Consider the following 20394-nt stretch of genomic DNA (forward strand, 5'->3'; position numbering starts at 1 on the left):
GTTTGCCTATATGTGTAATGTGATCCGCCCTGAGTCCCCTTCGGGGTGAGAAGGGCGGAATATAAATGCTGCAAATAAATAAATAAATAAATAAAATGACAGACAGCAAGTGGCCCTCCAGCTATCATTGCTAGTCCCAGCAGCCCTAGCCAGCCCCAAGTGGTTACAGTCCAACACCTGGGGGGCTGCAGAATTTCCTTCCCTGCTGTGAAAGATAGCTAGCTGCTGATTGGTTCAGACAAACAATCCTATCCTGACTCACAAAAACAACACGAGTCTACTGTCACAAAGGTTGATGCCAGCACATTTAGCAACCACTCTGAGCACCTGCCTCCATGGCTGCAGCTGTTGCTTGCTGTGGCTGGCATCAGAGGGACAGATGAGGGGGAAGATGCGGCATTGAATACCAACTTCCTTTCCTTCCCCCTTCCAACCATGGCTGTGCCAGGGGACAAGGTGTACAACAACTGCCTCCCCTTTGCTGAGCCCAATCAGAAACTGCTGGGCACCATCTTGATTGTGTTGGGTCTTTTGGCCTTACTGGAATATACTGTGAAGCTGATTTCTTTGGTAAGCAACCTGAAGCAGGTAGGTATTGTGTACGTACTTGTAATGAGGGGAATGTGCCGCAGAATTATCCACATGTTTTGGAACCAGCAAAATTCCCTTGTTCATTTGTTTTATCTGGGTCCATTTCATATAATGTTCTATACACAGTCTAGTACAGATATGGGGGTTGAACTCCAAAACACCTGAAGGGACGAAATTTACCCATGCCAGGTCTAGAACTGGTTCCTAAATTTTGGTCCTCCCATTTTTTTGGATTTCAACTCCCAGAAGTCCCAGCCAGGTTGGTCACCATTTAATTTAGCATACTTCCTTCTAGGCCAGTCATTCCCAACCTGTGGTCCATTGACCACCAATGGTCCCCAAGAACTAAAATATGGTCTGCAGCCTCATTATTACTACACCGTTGCAATGAGAGTGACTGGACTCACAAAATCATCTTATAGTTCTGAGGCAACGGGGATGTCAGGAGGGGAGAGACTGAAAGGCGCAACAACAAGCCTCCTGACTGTTGCTTCTTCTCCTCCCTCCCTGAGTGGAGCCATTCCATGTGGTTTCTGGAAGTGGGGGTGCCTTGGTGTCTTCGTTTTTAGGTTTGTTCCTGGGGTTATTTGGGGTGCTGATTCAGAAAATTATATTGGGTAGGCCACATCAGCTCTATATTATTAAATATGATTTTCTGTGGGTGAGCAGATGGCAACTACTTGATGGCATATGTTCTGCATCTGAAACTAGAGCTGATGTGGTCGATCCAATGCAAATTTCTGAATCAGCACTCCAAATAACTAAACCGAATATAAAGTTGACCAAAAACAGATTTTTGTAGTACCCCTTTGGTACTAATGTTGGAGAGTGGTTCCTGGTCAAAAAAAGGTTGGGAACTACTGTTTTAAGCAGAAGATGGATTCACAACAGTGGCGGGTGAGTCCTGACATCACAGTAGTTGAGTGGGAAGGAGAAAGCTAGCTAAGTACCCTATTTTCTTAAACCTAATGCTCACCTTTTTTTGGCTAAATTACTTGGCTAAAACTAGGGTGTGTATTAAATTCATATAATATGGTAATCTTAGTGCTGAGCCAAAGCAAAAGGGAAAGCTGTTTCAGGAGCACCTGGAGCTCCTATTTGAGGAACGTCATCTATATTTAAATTGCTATGGCTTAATGCTATTGAATCCTGGGATTTATGGTTTAGTGACGTCTCAGCATTCTTTGGCAGAGAAGGTTCAAGACTTTGTAAAACTACAAACTCCATGATTCCATAGTATTGAACCAAGACAATTAAAGTGGATTTATTCTACAACATAGATAGATCCCAAGGTTTTATTTTCCATTGCTGGAAACTTTGGTGCTCTAACACTTTTGTTTTTAAAGAAGGAATTTGAAGCATGCAGCAACTATAATGCGCACCTATTTTGGCCAAATTACAAAGAATGCACTTTTGCCGCTGTGCATTACAATTGCCAGCAAATACTTTTTTTGGTTTCAGGGTTTTGAAAACTGAGGTGCGGTTAGATTTGATGGTGCATTAGACTCAAGTATAGACTCCTCCTGGAGACCCTTTGTAAGATGCAGGAAAATAAAACCTATGAAGCTTTGCCAGTTGTACTCATCTGTTGCTCCACTAGCTGAGCTAAAGATTTCCATATAGAGTTTTCCTCTTGCCTGGAGGTGATTCCAGCTGAACAGGAGAATCCGTATTTGCCTTCCACTGAGAGATGGCTTACCAAACTGGAGACTGAGGCCCCTGCTGTAGGTTTTGACAACCCTAACCTGTAGTCATTGCTTAGAGACTCCTGACTATGCTTTTATTCACCTTGTACTAATCCTCTGAATGTTAGTGCAGATTGGGTCCAACTTACAAGGCCAGCAAATGTACAAAAACAGTAATAAAGAAGGAGCCTCTTGTTTCCTGCAGTTATCTTGTCCAATTCCCCCTACCCAAAGTTGGTAGGGGGATCATAGTTTTGGGTTAAAACTTCTAGAATCCCTGCTCACCATGCTGGCTGGAGGATTCTGGAAATTATATTTGAAAAAGTACATTCCCCATGTCCTTCCCCTGCTTCAAACCATGGAGCAAGTTGGCAATTAGATATCCTCTGGACTACAAGTGCTATTATTCCAAGCCAGTAGCTGTAGTGAATAAGGCTGATAGGAAAACATCTGGACGGCACTAAGTTGCTCATTTCTCACCTAGATACAGTGGGCTCTTGGTATCTGCTGGGGTTTGGTTCCAGGACCCCTGTGGATACAAAAATCTGTGGGTGCTCAAGTCCCATTATATACAATGCCATAATGAAAATGATGTCTCATATATGAAATGCTAAAATTAAGGTGGGACTTTTGGATATATATATATATTCAAGCCATGAATGGTTGAATCTTTGGATGCAGCAGAATCTGTGATGGGACAACTGTATTGTGCTTTTCCATGTATCCAATATGAATCACTGAGTAGTTTGGGGCAAAACAAAAGGGTGGTGGTGGTTTGTGATCAGATCTCCCAATGTTTTTTCTTTTTTCATCATGGGCAATGGGGGATGTTTTGTAAAATGTAGAAAAATTACTTTTGGAGGGCTACAACTCTCAATAACCCCCTTGCCCCACATCCCCAAAGCCCTGTCTCCATCAGAAGGGAGGCAGAGCAAAGGAAAACAGGGGCTGGAACCATGTTCTCCGCAACTAACTTTGTCCCCCAGCTTTTTCCCAGTGCTTTGAGAGGGCATCATTATTTCCATTAAATGGCTACCAGTCAATACAATGCTTTTGTTTTCCTTCTCTTCAGATCTGGATTAACTCCACTCCATTCCTGAAGAGAATATGCGATTCTTGCTTCCAAAAAGGTAAATTGTAGATGAGTAAGAAATGTGCGGTGAAACAAGCCTTTTGCTTTCCTTCTCACTTTGAATTCTTGGGATGACGACTTGTGCTGCTTTCCCTATTCTGCTTTTTCCAGCTACTACCTTCCTCTTAGACCACATAAATTACAGGCTCAAGTGGTTACTTGCCTCTCACCCAAAAAATGTCAAGCGTTAATCAGTAAGGAAACATCTGAAGGGTGTAAAGCATTTGTCCACAGATTTTCTCTCCGGGATGCTTAAAGAGTCTGGGCCCCTTAACCATCTGAGAGCCAGTGTGTGCAGTGATCACTGGACTACGATTCTGAAGCCCACTGTTCAGATCCCTACTTGGTCATGGAAACCCACTGGGTAACTTGGGGCATTCTCTTAGGCTCAAAGGAAGGCATTTGAATGAATCTTACCAAGAAAACCCTAAGATTGCATGCTCACCTTGGGGGCCACCATAAGTTTGAATGACACCCATTTTTAAAAAGATGACTTGTGCAGGAAACAGACTGAGAATAATGGTCTAGAACTTTCTGAACTTTGTTTCTAAAGAGGCTCTGAGGAAAGCCTTGGAACATACATATAGGCTGGAACACATGGGCCTTATTTATTTATTTATTTATTTATTTTTACTAATAACTGTCTTTGGAACATATTGAGATGTGTCTCCCATTTCTTGCCAGGATGACTGGAAAACAACAAGACTGGTATGGAGAAAATATATGTTGTTAATAACTGTGTGCCTTCAAAATGTTTTTGACTTATGGCACCTCTAAGGCTTTTGCAGTTTTTTCTGGTTCTGAGAGTGAGTGACTCTCCAAAGTGATCCAGTGAGTTCCCATGGCCAAGTGGGGAAGCTAATGCTGGCAAATTGCCAGGAGTAGGGAAAGTGTGGCACTTCGGGTTGTACAATGCCACCACTCTAGCCAAACATACCTACACTTAGGTCTTGAATTAGCAACCAGCAATGGTTGGCAGCTGCCAGAGTCCACCAGTCCACTGTTGTCTATCCTGAGTCCCCAGCATTGGCTGATATGGTGGGTTGCCACTTGAATTTTCCTGCAATTGTTTTCATGTGGGCATCATGGGAATTTTCAAAGTCTCACTTGTAAAACTCTATCCCTGCTATCAGGTTTGCCCATGCCTAGAAACAACTAGCATAGAAAAAGGTCTATCGGAAACCAGAGCTTGTAATGATTAGTTTTCCAAGAATCTCTTGGAGTAATTCTGGAGTTGTAATGAGATCTTCCAATGTTTTTCTTTTTTCATCATGGGCAATGGGGGCTGTTTTGCAAAATGTAATTTCAAATAATGTTTTTTTTCCCCTCAGAAGGCCCATGGCCAAAGATACCTTTAAACCTTGGAGACAGCTCTGTCCATATTACAAACTCATGTTTTAACTGTTGTGGGTTTTCAAAGAGAATCCTGGCAATAATGTTCATTCAGTTTTATCCATCTCAGTTGCTCCCACACCTCTCCCCACGTGAATCTCTTTTATAATAATAATAATAACTTTATTCTTATACCCCACCACCATCTCCCCAAAGGGACTCGGGGTGGCTTACACAGGGACAAGCCCGAACAACATAGCATAGCATTACATGTATAAAATTTAACAGTAAATTAAAACATTTCAACAGTAAACAAAAACGACATTACAAGACAATTACTTTAAAAGCCTTAGCATCAATTTTTGTGCACGGCAAAAATTCACCTGTTTAGGATTAAATGTAAAAAAACGAACTGGACTTTTGTTTGATCTCAGTTTCCACAAACTAATGCGAACACTTTAATATGCCAAGCTATTTTTAATTATTCTCTTTCCCCATTGTGATCGTTGTTGTCTTTATGCTTCTTGTCCTTGCTCTACAGGTGGCAAACTGCTGAAGACCATGAAGATCCTCTCCAGCAGCAAGAAGTTTTGGAAAGATTCAGTTCTGCTGAGAAACCGCAAAAAACAGTCCAACTTGCGGTTCCGCTGTGTTGTGGATCCTGTGAAAGTAACTGTGCGAATGAGCAACCCGCATGAGTCCAAGATCTGCTGTGCTCAGGTTGGCCGGAAAAGTAAAGCCTACTACTCTGGTGAGTGGTCAAGCCATCATGATACAGATGACAAGAAAACCAGCTGGTACAGAAACCAACAACAACACCAGAATAGCCCGTGCAGCTCCCACCTTTCTGACACCGAAACGCCCCAACCAGCATGTCCTGCTGGATCCGTTGCCTCCTGGGTGCGCTTCAGCTTCAGTTCTCCAGAGCGTGCGGCAGGAAGCAGCTCAGCCCACTATGGCATCCATGCCCGTAACCACCAAAGGGCCACTGGTGATAAACAGCTCAGCTCAGAGATTGCGGGAGAAGGTCTCAAAGGGCAGAGATTCCCACCACATGCTGTTGGCTTGAATACAGAAGAACCTGCTCCCTGCCGTTCGGAACACCCCCACGAGCGCTTTAACCACCTACCCAGTGTGACCAATTTCATCCCAAGTCCAATTTTACCCGGCCCAAGACGAGTGGTATACTCTGCTCTGGCTTCAGATACAATATCCAGAACTCATCTCAACAGTGAGGAGTATGCCTACCCACATTCTCCAAGAGGGCCACAGCACCGTCTCGGGTTAGAGTGGCACCAGCATTTGCCAGTGGCCCAGCAAGCTGAGGTGTACGTTTACCTGATCAGCCCACCTACTCCTAGCCCAGAGCACAACACTGAGCAGCCCAACCATCCCTTCTCAATACCTCGGACCACCTCCGGGAAAGAAACGTTAGCCCACCGGTTCTCTCTCAGCCAGAGCAGGGGCAGTTCCAGCCAAAACCATGCCACTCAGGGGACCAGTGACCCCCACAAGCAACGCAAGAGCATCTGGGAGAGGAAACATCAGAGAAGGTCCCTGCAGAATTCAGAGTATGAAAAGCTGGCAGCAGGCCACGGGAGTACCAATGTTGACCATCAAGAGCCATTCTCCCATAATCCATCTCTCTTGGCAGATAGAGGGAGGGGTGGGCTTGATGCTGCACCAACTATCATTGCTAGCTAATGATGCCCAGATATGAGGGTCAGAGAGCCCAACTGAGCTTAATATGGTGAAACAGGCAACAGGTATGGGGAAAAACATCACCCCTTGCTCTCTTCACCAGCAACTTTTGGGCGTCCTTGGGTCAGTTAAAATAAAGGCAAGGCACACGCATTTTTGTCTGGAGATATTTAAAGGGCTACAAAGCTGGGAGTGACGGGATAAGATGACAACTGTTTGGTATCCTAGACATACATGAGGAGCTACCCAGGGCCACACATCTGCACTGTCCCATGTGAACACATCTGGTTGCCTTAAACCATAACAGAAAAGGGTACCAATTCCTCCTGCAAGTCACAGATACGCAATATCTAAGGACTTTATAACACCAACTTACTATTCCACTACAAACATGTTAGCATACATAGTGGATACATACCAAGTTGAGCCCTTTCGTATTTCTCTTCACCAACTCAATTATGCTGGTTTGCCATTCCCATAGTCGTACTTCCACACCCCCTTGTAATCCCGCTTTCCTTCTAGTTTGATTATCATCACCATCATCATCACAATTGCACAAATCCAGCATTAAAAAACCCCACAAATATACATATAAAATTAAAGGAAACCAACCAGTTTGGAAATACTGAGGTGGAAGGGGAAAAGGAGGAGAATCCCACCCCCTGACATCACTATACTGTCGGCATAGAAGCAGAAGAAACTTATCACACCAAAGTTGATGACAGGAACGTTGTGGGATGCTAGGGACAGCAGAATTGCAGGGCAGGGGGAGGTAAGCTGGCAGCGGGATGCACATGACATTGTGTGATATGAATCATCACCAAAAGTGAAGAAGGCCCAACATCAATGACAGTTTGCTTGCCTAGTGTGATAAAGCCCTAAAACCAGCCAAATTATTTTGTTACATGAAGCAGAAAACCCTATAAACATCTCTGCAATAATAACATAGACAACCTTTACTGATACCGATAGTTAACTGCCTGGGGCAACAACTTCACTCTGGCTCTGCCCACTATCTCCTCAGTTTTGCTGCTTTGGAGACTGCACACAGGGAATAGATTGCCTTGAAATGGAAGCAGGCTCTGTTTGGGTCGCATTGCTCTGTTTTGCCAGGCACTAAAATGCACTACGTATCTACCCAGATACCTCTGTATTCAAGGGGGTTTCCTTCCTTATAGATCAATGGGTTATAGGACTACAAGCCCAAGATACTGAAATGCACTAGATTTGCACCAAAATGGCTAAATGGGACAGAAGAAAGAAAAAATGTGTTCATAATCATTTATGGAATTCCAACTTTATTGTAGGAGGGCTTCTGCTGTGGGGGCTGAAGGCTGTTTCTTACCTATCTAATCTATGGTCTCAAGCAAGGGTGGGCAATTGTGATGGGAACTGCAATCAGTAACTGAAGGACCACATTTTGCCCAACCATGGCCCCTAAAGCATCCACGGGAAGTTCCCTGACAACTTTAGACATTGGGGAGGAGGGGGCATTAAAGAAATAGGGAATAGCTTCAGGGTTTAGCTACAACACCTCTACTGTTCTACAGGCACTTGGGATGCATCTTCATTGTAGAATCAATGCACTTTGACACCACTTTAACTGCCATGGCTCAAGGCTATGGAAGCCTGGGTGTTGTAGTTTGATGAGGCAGAAAAGGCTAAAGATCTTATAAAACGACAACTCCCAGGATTCCATAGCCTTGAACCACAACAGTTAAAGTAGTGTCGAACTGCATTAATTCTACAGTATAGATTTTTTTATCGTGTCAGAAGTGAATTGAGACCATTCTGCAAGTTGCTTTTGGTGTGAGAGAATCGGCCATCTACAAAGACGTTGCCCAGGGGGTGCCCGGATGTGTTACCATCCTGTGAGAGGCTTCTCTCATGTCCCTGCTGAGGCTGATGGATTCGAACTGCTGACGTTCAGGTCAACAGTTCAGCCGGCACAAGGGTTTAACCCAAGCATGGGCAAACTTTGGCTGTTAGGAATTGTGGGAGTTGGAGTCCAAAACACCTGGGGGGCCAAAGTTTGCCCATTCCTGGTTTAACCCATTGCTCCACCACGAGTCCTACAATGTAGATGTAACTTTAGTTGTCTATATTAATGTGGTTATACCTGTTTCCACTTTTAATGCATTGGAAACATAGAAAACTACCTTAACGGAGCGAGACAATTCACGCAGTCAACGTGCTGAAATTTGCAGCCAGAATGATTTCCTAGCTTACATTGTTTCCCATCCAAGAACTAACCAGGCCCGGCCCTACCTAGCTTCCAAAATCAACTGGCACCTATTCAGGCTGCTATGGTGATTCTCCTATGGAACTTGCTTTGATATGCCTTTATTCAGCATTTCTGTTGCATAAGCTTTCTGCTCGGTGGTGCAATGAAGAGAAAGGGAGCATGAAGTTTACATAAGAAAAAATAGGTTTAATGGCTGGAGGAGGCGGATCACTTAATAACCCAGATCTACCACCCCATAACACATGCTCTGAGATTGCGCCTGCATGCCAACCTCCGAAGCATCTGAAAAGGTTAGTTGATTCAGAAGAACGGCAAGGTTGGGAACATTTTCTGCTTACATAGTTCACTACACACAAAGATTTCCCCCCACCAACTTTTTATTTAATTCAAAGGCTCATTATTTATAGCAACGGTGATTTAAAAGGCCACAGTGCGCTCAGGGTCATCAGAAAAGCCGAGACAAAGGAAGACGGCTTTGAATGTGGCTACAAACGAAAAAGGCATTTGAGGCATCTCGGCCCAAAATTGCTTCGCAGCCCAGAGAGTGGCACCCATCCAGGGCCGGTATTAGCAAAAGCAACAACACAACTATTCCCACAGTACTATACAAGCTTTTTGGGTAATGGCAGAGGCTACAGTCTAGGAAACACCGAATAGAGTCAACAGTTAGGGCCAAGGGTTCATTGAGCTGTCTGCTATCTCTGGATGTATTTCAGCTCCTACTAAGGCAGGCATGGGCCAGCCTACCGGCTGTTAGGAATTGTGGGAGTTGAAGTCCAAAACACCTGGAGGGCCCAAGTTGGCCCATGCCTGCCCTAAAACTACAATTCTCTGGATTCTGTAGCATTGAGCCATGTCCAAAGTGGTGCCAATCTGCATTAATTCAACAGAGCAGATGCACCCAAAACCTCCCAGTGACCTTCATCAGGAGTGGCAATTATTTGGCATCTTAATCCCTGCAAAAGTGTTTTTAAAAAATGTTGGAAAGCTCCTTTAGGCGCCTTTCTCTGGCGGGCTTCTGCGAGCAAACATTTGCTTTGCAAACGTCTAAGTACGTGTTTCTTAGTCAAATCCACCGCTCCTTTCCCGCCCCCTCTTTTCCCGCCCGTTATGCAAATGACTTCGCCGGAGTTCTCCATCGAGTGGGCGGGGCCCGCATTGCCTGCTGGGAAGTGAAGTCCTAGTAGTGGAGTTGCTTTAGGTTTGGATTAATTCTCCCGAACTCCCTCCAGCATAAAATGTATTTATGTTTATGTTAGGTTAGGAGGACCCCACTGCTCAATGCTATTTTACTTGCACATGGATAGCATCATATTAATAAATGATGAAGTTGTGAGACGTTTTGAGTCTCAATCCAGATAAAAGTGTGTTGTCAAAGGCTTTCATGGCCGGAATCACTGGGCTGCTGAGTTTTCCGGGCTGCATGGCCATGTTCCAGAAGCATTCTCTCCTGACGTTTAGCCTGCATCTATGGCAGGCATCCTCCAAGGTTGTGAGGTCTATTGGATTCTAGGCAAGAGGGGTTTATATATCTGTGAAAAGTCCAGGGTGGGAGAAAAAACACTTGTCTGTTGGAGCCATGGAGAAGAAGAACTAAACAAGTTCTTGGACCATCCACCCAAACATCCAATTCACCATAGAAAAAATAATATGAAGTAAAACTGCCATTTCTAGATGTCCCATTAAAGGTAAAGGTTTCCCTTGACATCAAGTCTAGTCGTGTCCAACTCTGGGGGTTGGTGCTCATCTCCATTTCTAAGCCAAAGAGCCGGCGTTGTCCGTAGACACCTCCAAGGTCATGTGGCCGGCATGACTGCATGGAACACCGTTACCTTCCCGCCAGAGTAGTACCTATTGATCTACTCACATTTGCATGTTTTCAAGCTGCTAGGTTGGCAGAAGCTGGGGCTAACAGCAAAAGCTCACTCCACTCCCCGTATTCAAACTGTCAAGCTTTTGGTCAGCAAGTTTAGCAGCTCAGTGGTTTAATCTGCTGCGCCACTAGATGTCCTAGTCATCCGCAAACCCAATCAACAATTGGACGACACAATTTACAGAAAAACTACACACATGGATAGGATACCTACATAAAAACTCCAACCATCACCCAAGTCAAAAAGGAAGCACAATTAAAGCCCCGGCAGACCATGCAAAAATAATCTGTGAACCTCACCTCCTTCAAGGTGAAATGAACCAACTAAACTGGGCTCTACAGGCCAATGGAGACTCCACCACAGACATCAGAAGAGCTCCAAGGCCAAGAACAAGCCATGAGAGGAAAGACAAAGATCCACACAGAGAAAACGTGTTCTTACCACACATCAAGGGAACTGCTGACTGCTTAGGGAAGCTAATGAAGAAACACAACCTACAAACTATCTACAGACCCACGAAGAAAATCCAACAAATGCTATGTTCAGCCAAGGACAAGAGAGATCCTCTGCAGGAGTCTACCGTATACCGTATATGTCTTTGTGTGATATGTGGTGTGTTTAATAATGTTCAATGTTTTATCAGAAGAGGAACAATTTTGATGTTTTATGCTGTTTTTATTGATGGCATTGAATTGTTGCTAACACTGTGAACCGCCCTGTGTCCCCTTCAGGGTTGAGAAAGGTGGTATATAAATATCACAAATAAATAAACAATAAATAAATAAGTATACCATGCAGCTGTGGACAAGTCAACATAGGGACTACCAAACGCAGCAATGCCCAAACACAGATCAAGGAACATGAAAGGCACTTAAGACTAACTCAACCAGAGAATTCAGCCATAGCAGAGCACTTGATGAGCTATCTTGGACACAGTATATTATTTGAGAACACAGAAATGCTGGACCACTTGTAACAACCACCATGTCAGGCTACACAGAGAAGCCATTGAAATCCACAAGCAGGTGGATAATTTCAACAGAAAGGAGGAAACCATAAAAATGAACAAGATCTGGCTACCTGTATTAAAAAACTCTAAAACCAGGACAGTAAATAAAGAACAACAACTCTGAAAACAGGGGAATTCCAGACAGGAAACAATCAAGACCTCAGAACAAAGCATTCCCCCAGGCAGAAATCAGCCAGGCTTTGAAGCTGCAAGGCCATTCATAGAATCATAGAATCATAAAATAGTAGAGTTGGAAGAGACCTCATGGGCCATCCAGTCCAACCCCCTGCCAAGTAGCAGGAAATCGCATTCAAAGCATTCAGTGCTAATGGCAACATTCAATAGACAAGAGTCCTTTATCCCACCCTGGACATCATTCCAGAGATATAAAAAACCCCACTTTCCTAGTTTCCAACAGACCTCCCAACCTCTGAGGATGCCTGCGAATAGATATGGGCGAAACGTCAGGAGAGCATGCTTCTGGAACATGGCCGGAAAATTCACATCAACTCAGTGAAAGCCTTGGACAACAAACCCTGGACATTTTGGAGACTACAACCCCCAGGGTCCTTTGCCTTCCCCCTCCCTCCCTGGGGCGGGGCTGTGGGGGCGGGGCTTATGCAAAGGGGGCGTGGCTATAGCTTGGCTCTGAAGGAGGCGAATGGGTACAAAGCCGACCGGGCGGCAGAGGAGAGTTTTCCGCGCCGCGGCTGCGAGCGGCAGGGCTTTGCTCGAAGGGGCGGCGGCGGCGGAGGAGGAGGAGGAGATCCAGAAGCCAGACCACCCTATGGCTCCCTCCGCGGACTGAGTCTCCCCTTCCCGCTCCTCCCCTTGGATGCCCTTCTTCCCGGCTCCTTCTTCCACCGCTTTCCTCCTCCTCCTTCGCCATGCACCCGGTGCCCAAGGACACCACCTTCACCAAGATCTTCGTCGGGGGGCTGCCCTACCACACCACCGACGCCTCGCTGAGGAAGTACTTCGAGGGCTTCGGAGACATCGAGGAAGCCGTGGTGATCACCGACCGGCAGAGCGGCAAGTCCCGCGGATACGGATTCGTGAGTGCGCCCTCGCTTCTTCCCCGCCGGGATGAGAGTTTCGGGTCTTCTACAACTTGGGCTCATTGGGTGTTTTGGACTTCAACTCCCACCATTCCTAACAGCCTCAGGCCCTTCGCTTAAGCGGCCGAGGGGGAAAAGGAAGGGGCCTGAGGCTGTTAGGAATGGTGGGAGTTGAAGTCCAAAACACCCAAGGAGCCCAAGTTGGCCCATTACTACTGTCAAGGCATAGCTAAGCATTGATGATGAGTGTTTCCCAAGCTATATCATATGAGAGACCAGTGACAGTATGTAACAAAAGATGAAACATTTTCTGTTCCGGTTTAACTCTACGGTACTTAACTTTGAAAGTCGTTGTTAAACTCCACAAACTTCGCTTTTCTGGCTGCCATGAACTAGGTTGATTCGTTGAAAAGCTACATCAGGATGTCCCGTAGTCCGAGGCTTTCATAGTCAAAACTACTGCGTTGTTGTGAGTTTTCCTGGGCTGTATGGCTTTGTTCCGGAAGCATTCACTTCTGACGTTCTGCCCACATCTATGGTAGGCATCCTCAGAGGTGGTGAGATCTCCCAACAAAGGATTCTCCCCCCCCCCAGGCAGGAAGCAGCCAGACTTTGACACTGCCAGGCCATTTAATGCTAATCAAGGTGGCCAATCGCACCATTCACACTTGCCTCAAGCAGACAAGAGTTCTTTCTCCCACCCTGGACATTCCACAGTTATCCTAAAATATGGTTGATATAATCTGATGTATTTGTTGGATTATTGTGAAGTTGAATACAGACTGGCTCTGACTTTTGGCCCAATGCTACTGGCCCTGTTGTAATGGTCACACAGTGTTTTACTGTTTTAATGGGGTATGATATTGGTTTTTAAGTGTGTTTTTACAATTGTTTTGTTTTTACTGTATTTTGTATTATATGTGGCATTAATCTTGCCATTATGTAAGACTGCTCTGGGACTCCCTGGGGGAGAAGAGTGGTATATAAATTAAATAAATAAACAAACCCCACGTGCCTACTTTCCAACACCTCAAAACCTCTGAGGATGCCTGCCATAGACGTGGGCGAAACGTCAGGAAAGAATGCTTCTGGAACATGACCATACAGCCTGGAAAACTCACAGCAACTCATTGTGAGGTCTGTTAGAAATTAGGCAATGGGGTTTATATATCTGTGGAAAGTCCAGGGTGAGAGAAAGAACTCTTGTGTGTTTGAGGCAAGTGTGAATGATGCAGTTGGCCACCTTGATTAGCATTGAATGGCCTTTGGATTCCCCCAGGCAGGAAGCAGCCAGACTTCGAAGCTGCAAGGCCATTTAATGCGAATCAAGGTGGCCAATTGCACCATTCACAATTGTCTCAAACAGACTAGAGTTCTTTCTCCCACCCTGGACTTTTCACAGATATATAAACCCACTTGCCTAGTTTCCAATATATCTCACAACCTCAGAGAATGCCTGCTATAGATGTGGTGAAATGTCAGGAGAGAATGCCCGGAAAACTCACAGCAACCCAAAGTTTTTTTGCAGTTTAATCACTTTCCGTATGGTTTTATGACAGAACCAATTAGGAAATGGCATTTATCATCCAAGAACAAAAGTCATGTTACATATTGTTATTTGTCTCCTGGAGACCAGTACCATATTGGTGCCCACTCGCAGTAATTGGCCCACTTGCTGTAATTGTTTCTTTCCTGGAAACCTGTCTATAGAAGGCCCCTCTGAAGGTGAGAATGTGCTTTTAGGAGTCCAAAAAAGGGTTTGATGGCATGGGGAGGGGCCACGGACCTGCACCGTTTTCCCCACCTTTCTCAAATTGTTTCTTAGAGCCTCTCCTGAAGGCAGATCTAAGGTGGGTTGAATTTCTGGAGTGAAGCAGACCGGATTGGTAAAACTGCAACCAGTTGTGAAGGGTTGGAAAGAAGTCTTTTTAGTGGCAGCTGCTTCTAAAAGTGACTCTGTGTTGAAAGTAAAGATTGCTTTATTATTAACAAAAAGGATAACAGACCTTGCTAACTGCTTGGGGCCTTACAAGGGGGGTGGAGGAGAAACAGCTCTGTAGGCACATTTCCATCAAGTGTGTCAGTATGTAGCGGGGATCCATTTTTTTTCAGCAGCATTTAACTAGTTCTTAGTCTTTGATGCCATCAGTGTTTTGGGTGTTAACTTCCAGAAGTCCTAGTCAGGGCTTTCTTAGGGTTGAAGCCTAAAACATCTGAAGGATGAAAGATAGCAAGCCACTGGCCTGATTATAGTCTATGAAAGTTGAGGGGTGTATATGTGTGTTCAAGTTCTCTGTCAAGTCATAGTCACCCATACAGATCTTTTGTTGGATTGTTGGCTTCTTGTAGATCTGCTGCATGGGTCCATGGCTGTCCTCTATATTATTATATTTATTTATATCTCTCTTTGTCTCCCCAAAGGGGACTCAAAGCAGCTTAACATAAAAGCATTAGTATAGTTGTCTGTTCTTTTGTTCTTTCACTGCAAAGATGAGCCAACTCTTGTAGACTGTGCAGCACTGATGATATTTTGCTGGGTCCAGGAGCAAGGGCCATCCCTTGAACTTAAGTGCTTGCTTAGCAGCAAACTTAATCTCTCTCTCTGCTTCTCCATCTCCTTTTGTTCCATGCTGTCTTCTGCCTTTCAAGCCTCCTGACTTAACTGCAGCAGTTAACTGGCTGTTATTTTATTCTCTCTTTTCTGCTGAAGCATTGTATATCCTGTTAGGAGACTGGCTTTGTAGGGTAGAAGGAATGTGTTGTCGAAGGCTTTCATGGCCGGGATCACAGGGTTGTTGTATGTCTTTCGGGCTGTGTGGCCATGTTCCAGAAGCATTCTCTCTCAGAGAGAATGCTTCTGGAACATGGCCACACAGCCCGAAAGACATACAACAACCCTGTAGAAGGAATGGTTTTGTAACCTAGTGCATTGTTCACATTGCCTTGGCTTTTGTGTTAGCTGTTTTGTTCTGTGCCAATTTGTCCTTAGTGGTATTGGGATTAGTGGTGTTTTGCTCCCGTTCCCACTCCTGTTGTCATCTCTCAATTTTTCAGGGTTTTTTGGCATAAGGAGATGGAGAAAACCCAACGCTGTCTCCTGAATGAATGGGAATTTGGTTAGAAAGGTGGGGTGGGAGTGCAGTTTATTTTTTTATCCCCCCATTTGCCACCCCAAGCTTGGCATCCTATGTATGCACATTCATACTTTGAAAAAACCCAGTTCTCTCAACTGAGTGAGTTTTAGCCAGAACAGCACCCTTCATTTTGTTTTGCAGCGAACTTGGGGGAGCTGCAAAACATGCAGATGTGCATTAAAAAGAGCTATTTAAAGTTACTATCTCTGGCAGTATTGTAGTCCCTGCCTATCCACATGACCTGGCCAGTTTTTTCTCTCAAGAGTAGCTCAATGAGAACTAAGCATGCTCTTCAACCACAAAATGTAGAGAGGAAGAATGGAAAACTAGGTTGAAGGTTTGTGTACAGGTTGAACCTTTGAAGAGATATATAAATGTAGACCATGTTTTGCTATATGTTCTTCTTCTGTAGAAGTGGTTCCTTGTTAAAATTGTCACTGGAATTTGCTGCCACATGATGTAGCATCCATGACTAGCTTAGATTGCTTTAGAAAGGGGATTAGAAAAAATTAATGGGGGATGAAGCGCCCATTTGGCTACTTGCCACGATGGTTGTGTGCTGCGCTTCTTGGATCAAAGGCAGCATGACTCTAAATACTAGTTGCTGAGCAACAACAGTTAGGAGCGGGCAAGAGACTAGTTGGCCACTGTGGAGATTACATAGACCTTTGCTGTGGGACAGAGGACTTCGTCATGTTAGATATTCTAGAAACCGGAGCTTGGAATGGTTACTTTTTGTTTTTCCTGAAAGTCCCAGAAAACAACAACTGACATAAGCAATGGACCCACTGATTGGCAGGATTCTGGGAGGTTGCCATGAAAAAAGATCACCATTTCAAGCTGTTCCAGAAAGCCACCTATACTGATTCTTGAGCCATTAAGATCTGTACTCCACCTACGAATCAGCATCTCCCCCTATGAATCGGCACGGGCTCTAAGATCTGTCGGGAAGGCCCTCCTCTCGGTCCCACCTCCGTCTCAAGTGCGGTTAGTGGGAACAAGGGATAAGGCCTTCTCGGTAGTGGCCACTCCGCTTTGGAATGCCCTCCCCAGGGAACTTAGGCAAGCCCTCTCACTTCAGCATGTCCGGAAAGAGTTAAAACATGTTTTTTCCAGCAGGCCTTTGATAACATTGAAGGCAGTAACTGAACTGATTGACAATTACGTTAGCACTTTATGTCTACATTCTGATTGGTATGCAGTTGGGACGCTAAATTGATTGGATGGATCTTTTAATCAGTGGCTACAGACACATTTTACTGATTATTTTATCTAAATAGAGTTTGTTTTTGTTAATTTTATAATACAGTGTTCCATCACTACTTCACGGTTCGCTTTTTGCAGACTCGTAGTTTTGTGGTTTTGTAATAAACACTAAAATAATATTATAAATCATAAAAATTATGATTTATAGTGGCGGTGGTCTCAGTCAGGTGCGGGCGGTGGGGCAGAGAAGGAGCCCAAATGGCAGTGGGAGGAGAAGGAGGCGGTGTCATGTTTCCCTGTCTCTTTCTTCTCTTCCATTCCTTCCTCCCTCCCTCCCTCCCTCTTTCTACTTCCTTCCTAAAGAGAAGAAAGTAGTATCCCTACTTCGTGGATTTTCACTTATTGGGGGTGATCCTGGAACGTAACCCCCACAATAAGTGAGGGAACACTGTATGTGGTTTTATGTAAATGTATTATGATTTTAAATATTGATGTAATGCATTTTATATGTTGTATGGCACCATCATGTGCTATTTTATAAACCGCCCGAGTCCCTATGGGAGATGGTGGTGGGATATAAATAAAGCTTTATTATTATTATTATTACTGTCAACCTTAACAGGTTGGATGTTTTGGGGGACTAAGCTTGAGATGGCAGAGATTGAACCGACATTCCTTTGCATGCAAATTGTGTACTCTTGACAGTAAATATACCCCTTTCCCATATTTATTTATTTATTTACAACATTTTTACCCCGCCTTTCTCACCCGAGGGGATTCAAGGCAGCTTACAACACCTGACAAGATTCAATGCCAAACAAATCAGTAAAAATTAACAACACATTAAATCCATTAACAATAAAGAATACATTATACAAGCATTAAAAACATATAAATTACTTAATTCCATTCTTCCAAGAACTTTGTACATAGAACTTAATTCAGACCGTATGTTGGTGATGTTCTTAAAACTACTTATGAAGGATATTTTTGAGAGGAAAGCTGCCATTGAAGGAAGGAACAAATAGGGTTTTAACAGTCTGACCAGGCCTCATTGCTCTTGTCTTTGTGGACAACCTACAGATCTCTCGCCCCCTCCAGCTGCTTGGTGATATTTGTATTAAAATCAAACATCGGAGTGGAAGCATGTGCTCCTTTGGGAAACTGTTTTCCTTCACACATTGTCCTGCCAGCAACTACTTGCTTCACTGGGTGCATTTGAGCTAGGGCTGCCTAACATTTCACCAGTTGCAGTTTCAGTTCCCAGAAGGATTGCTGTTTCAATCTGTTGAAGGAAAAACAGAAGAGTCATGAAGCATCTTTAAAGATGAATGAATTTATTGTGGCATTGTTGTTTATGGACTCAAAAGTTTCTTCAGATAGGTCTGTGGAATTGGACTAGATTTACCAAAACTGAAGCATTAGTGTGTTTATTCATTTTAGGTGCCTGAAGGAGAATTCCATATTCCACTTAATGCTCTTATTTGTTTTGGTAGTTGTGTTCCCATTTATCAACCCATCCTGCCCAGTTTTTAGGTCAACTTGCAACTTAATGAGATCTTGCATGCAACTCATTATCGGAAGATGGAAATTCTCTAAAGTTTCCTTACTAATTCCCAATGTAGTAATAGACAAGAACCAAGATTGCCTTCATGGTAGAGAAGTGTACTCTTGACTCTTAGTCCACTAATTAGAATTGTACCCTCCCCAACCCAGGTTAATGTACTTATTCAGCCTTGCTCTCTTGTTTGAAGTTGGTGCTGCTTCATGGATTTCAAGGTTCTTCTGCAGCAGGGGTTCTCAAATTTTTCAGCCGGGGAGCCCTTTTTGAAGCAAAAGCTTATATTGTGTGTGTGTGTGTGTGTATATATATATATATATATATGTATGTGTGTGTGTGTGTGTGTGTGTGTGTGTGTGTGTATATATATGTATAGAGAGAGAGAGAGAGAGAGAGAGAGAGAGAGAGATAGTGTGAACTAACACATACAGTGCAGAAAAGAAAAGAAACAACAATATGGGAAGTTTGGACCCCTTCAGTTTGCTTTGCAGAGCCCTAAGGGCTCCACAGAGCACAGTTTGAGAACTGCTGTTCTACAGAATACATATGGCCAGTGTTCCCTTTACATTATAATGGCTCTATTCAGTTGTAACACTAGTTATATAGTTTAGCTGTGTGAACAAGACTTTGGCTCCATTGTAATCCTCCAGCACGGAAATGAGGAAAAGATTAGAAGTGTTCACTTCAGTTTGCAACTAATGACAATGAAGCATTATATATGAATCCGGGCAGCTTATTGTTATTCTTACATGTGGTTAACTGAAATCAGTTAACTTAAGCCATGGTTTATGAAGATGACTTGTTTTAATAAATCCTAGTTAAGATAATGGCTTTTTAGTTGGTTGTAACCTCTAAAGTGCAGTTGAAGTTAAACAAAAAAATTTGATGTCCATCTCAGTGACAGCTTGAATGAGGAGTAGTAGGAAAAGTTTAGAGGATTATCCATATGATGCATATGGAACCGTAGTTGAGTTCAGTGGGTACTCCACTTTCATAGGGATTGGGGACACAGGACCCTTGCAAATTAGAGAAACCACAATTTTTTAAAAAATGATAGAACATCTTGCTGGGAATCTCTAGGTCCTTCCATACAACTCTTCTGATCAGCTTTCACCAAGCCTTGATCACAAAGTCCTGCTGAAGGAGCTGAAGAGAGAGAATGTTGATCCTATCTGCAAAGGTTAAATTTGCAAATGCGGAGAATTATATTTAAATCAGTGGAGCCTCCGGTGGCTCAGTGAGTTAAAGCGCTGAGCTGCTGAACTTGCAGACCAAAAGGTCCCAGGTTCAAACCCAGGGAGCGGAGTGAGCGCCTGCTGTTAGCCCCAGCTTCTGCCAACCTAGCAGCTTGAAAACATGCAAATGTGAGTAGATCAATAGGTACCTCTCCGGCGGGAAGGTAACGGCGTTCCATGCAGTCATGCCGGCCACATGACCTTGGAGGTGTTTACGGACAACGCCGGCTCTTCGACTTAGAAATGGAGATGAGCACCAACCCCCAGAGTCGGACACGACTGGACTTAACGTCAGGGGAAACCTTTACCTCTACCTATATTTAAATCAAGCCAATGACATATATTTATGCTTTATTTTAACATTCGTACATATGTTAATATGCTGGAGAGAAACATGTTAATTTCTCTCCAGCAGTGCTTTTCAAGTAGTAAACCTGTTACATGATTAAATAGAAGTTAATTCGTTTTGTAAACTGGAGTGGCACCTGTCTCCATACTGTCCTTGTGTAATGGAATTCTGTACTTGGAAGATTTTCATGTTTGCATTGTTCTCTACTGCCGATCTGATGGGCCTATACTTCTGTCTGCTGGCTTTGCTGTAGGAAGAAAATGAATAGTTGCCATCTGTTGT

General features: G+C 44.0%; 2 protein-coding genes across 3 annotated transcripts in view; both read left to right on the forward strand.

Moving 5' to 3' along the window:
- Window positions 1-319: 319 nt before the first annotated feature.
- On the forward strand, window positions 320-6594 carry LOC100554305 (uncharacterized). 2 transcript variants are annotated; one of them, XM_003223724.3, is made up of 3 exons: window positions 320-588; window positions 3349-3406; window positions 5282-6594. In XM_003223724.3, the coding sequence occupies exons 1-3, from the start codon at window positions 436-438 to the stop codon at window positions 6442-6444; spliced, it is 1374 nt and encodes a 457-aa protein (XP_003223772.1). In that variant the 5' UTR covers window positions 320-435; the 3' UTR covers window positions 6445-6594. The 2 variants fall into 2 exon arrangements, with proteins under 2 accessions (XP_003223772.1, XP_008113447.1); XM_008115240.2 differs by having other exon boundaries at window positions 320-570.
- A 5631-nt stretch (window positions 6595-12225) lies between these two features.
- The window catches only part of rbm38 (RNA binding motif protein 38), a 38373-nt gene continuing 30204 nt past the window's right edge, over window positions 12226-20394 (forward strand). The window contains exon 1 of the mRNA XM_008115236.3: window positions 12226-12624. Within this exon, the coding sequence (XP_008113443.1) occupies window positions 12457-12624 (168 nt within the window). The 5' untranslated portion in view covers window positions 12226-12456. The remainder of the gene's footprint in view (window positions 12625-20394) is intronic.

This window comes from Anolis carolinensis, chromosome 4, assembly GCF_035594765.1.
Source record: "Anolis carolinensis isolate JA03-04 chromosome 4, rAnoCar3.1.pri, whole genome shotgun sequence".
Lineage (NCBI taxonomy): Eukaryota > Metazoa > Chordata > Lepidosauria > Squamata > Dactyloidae > Anolis > Anolis carolinensis.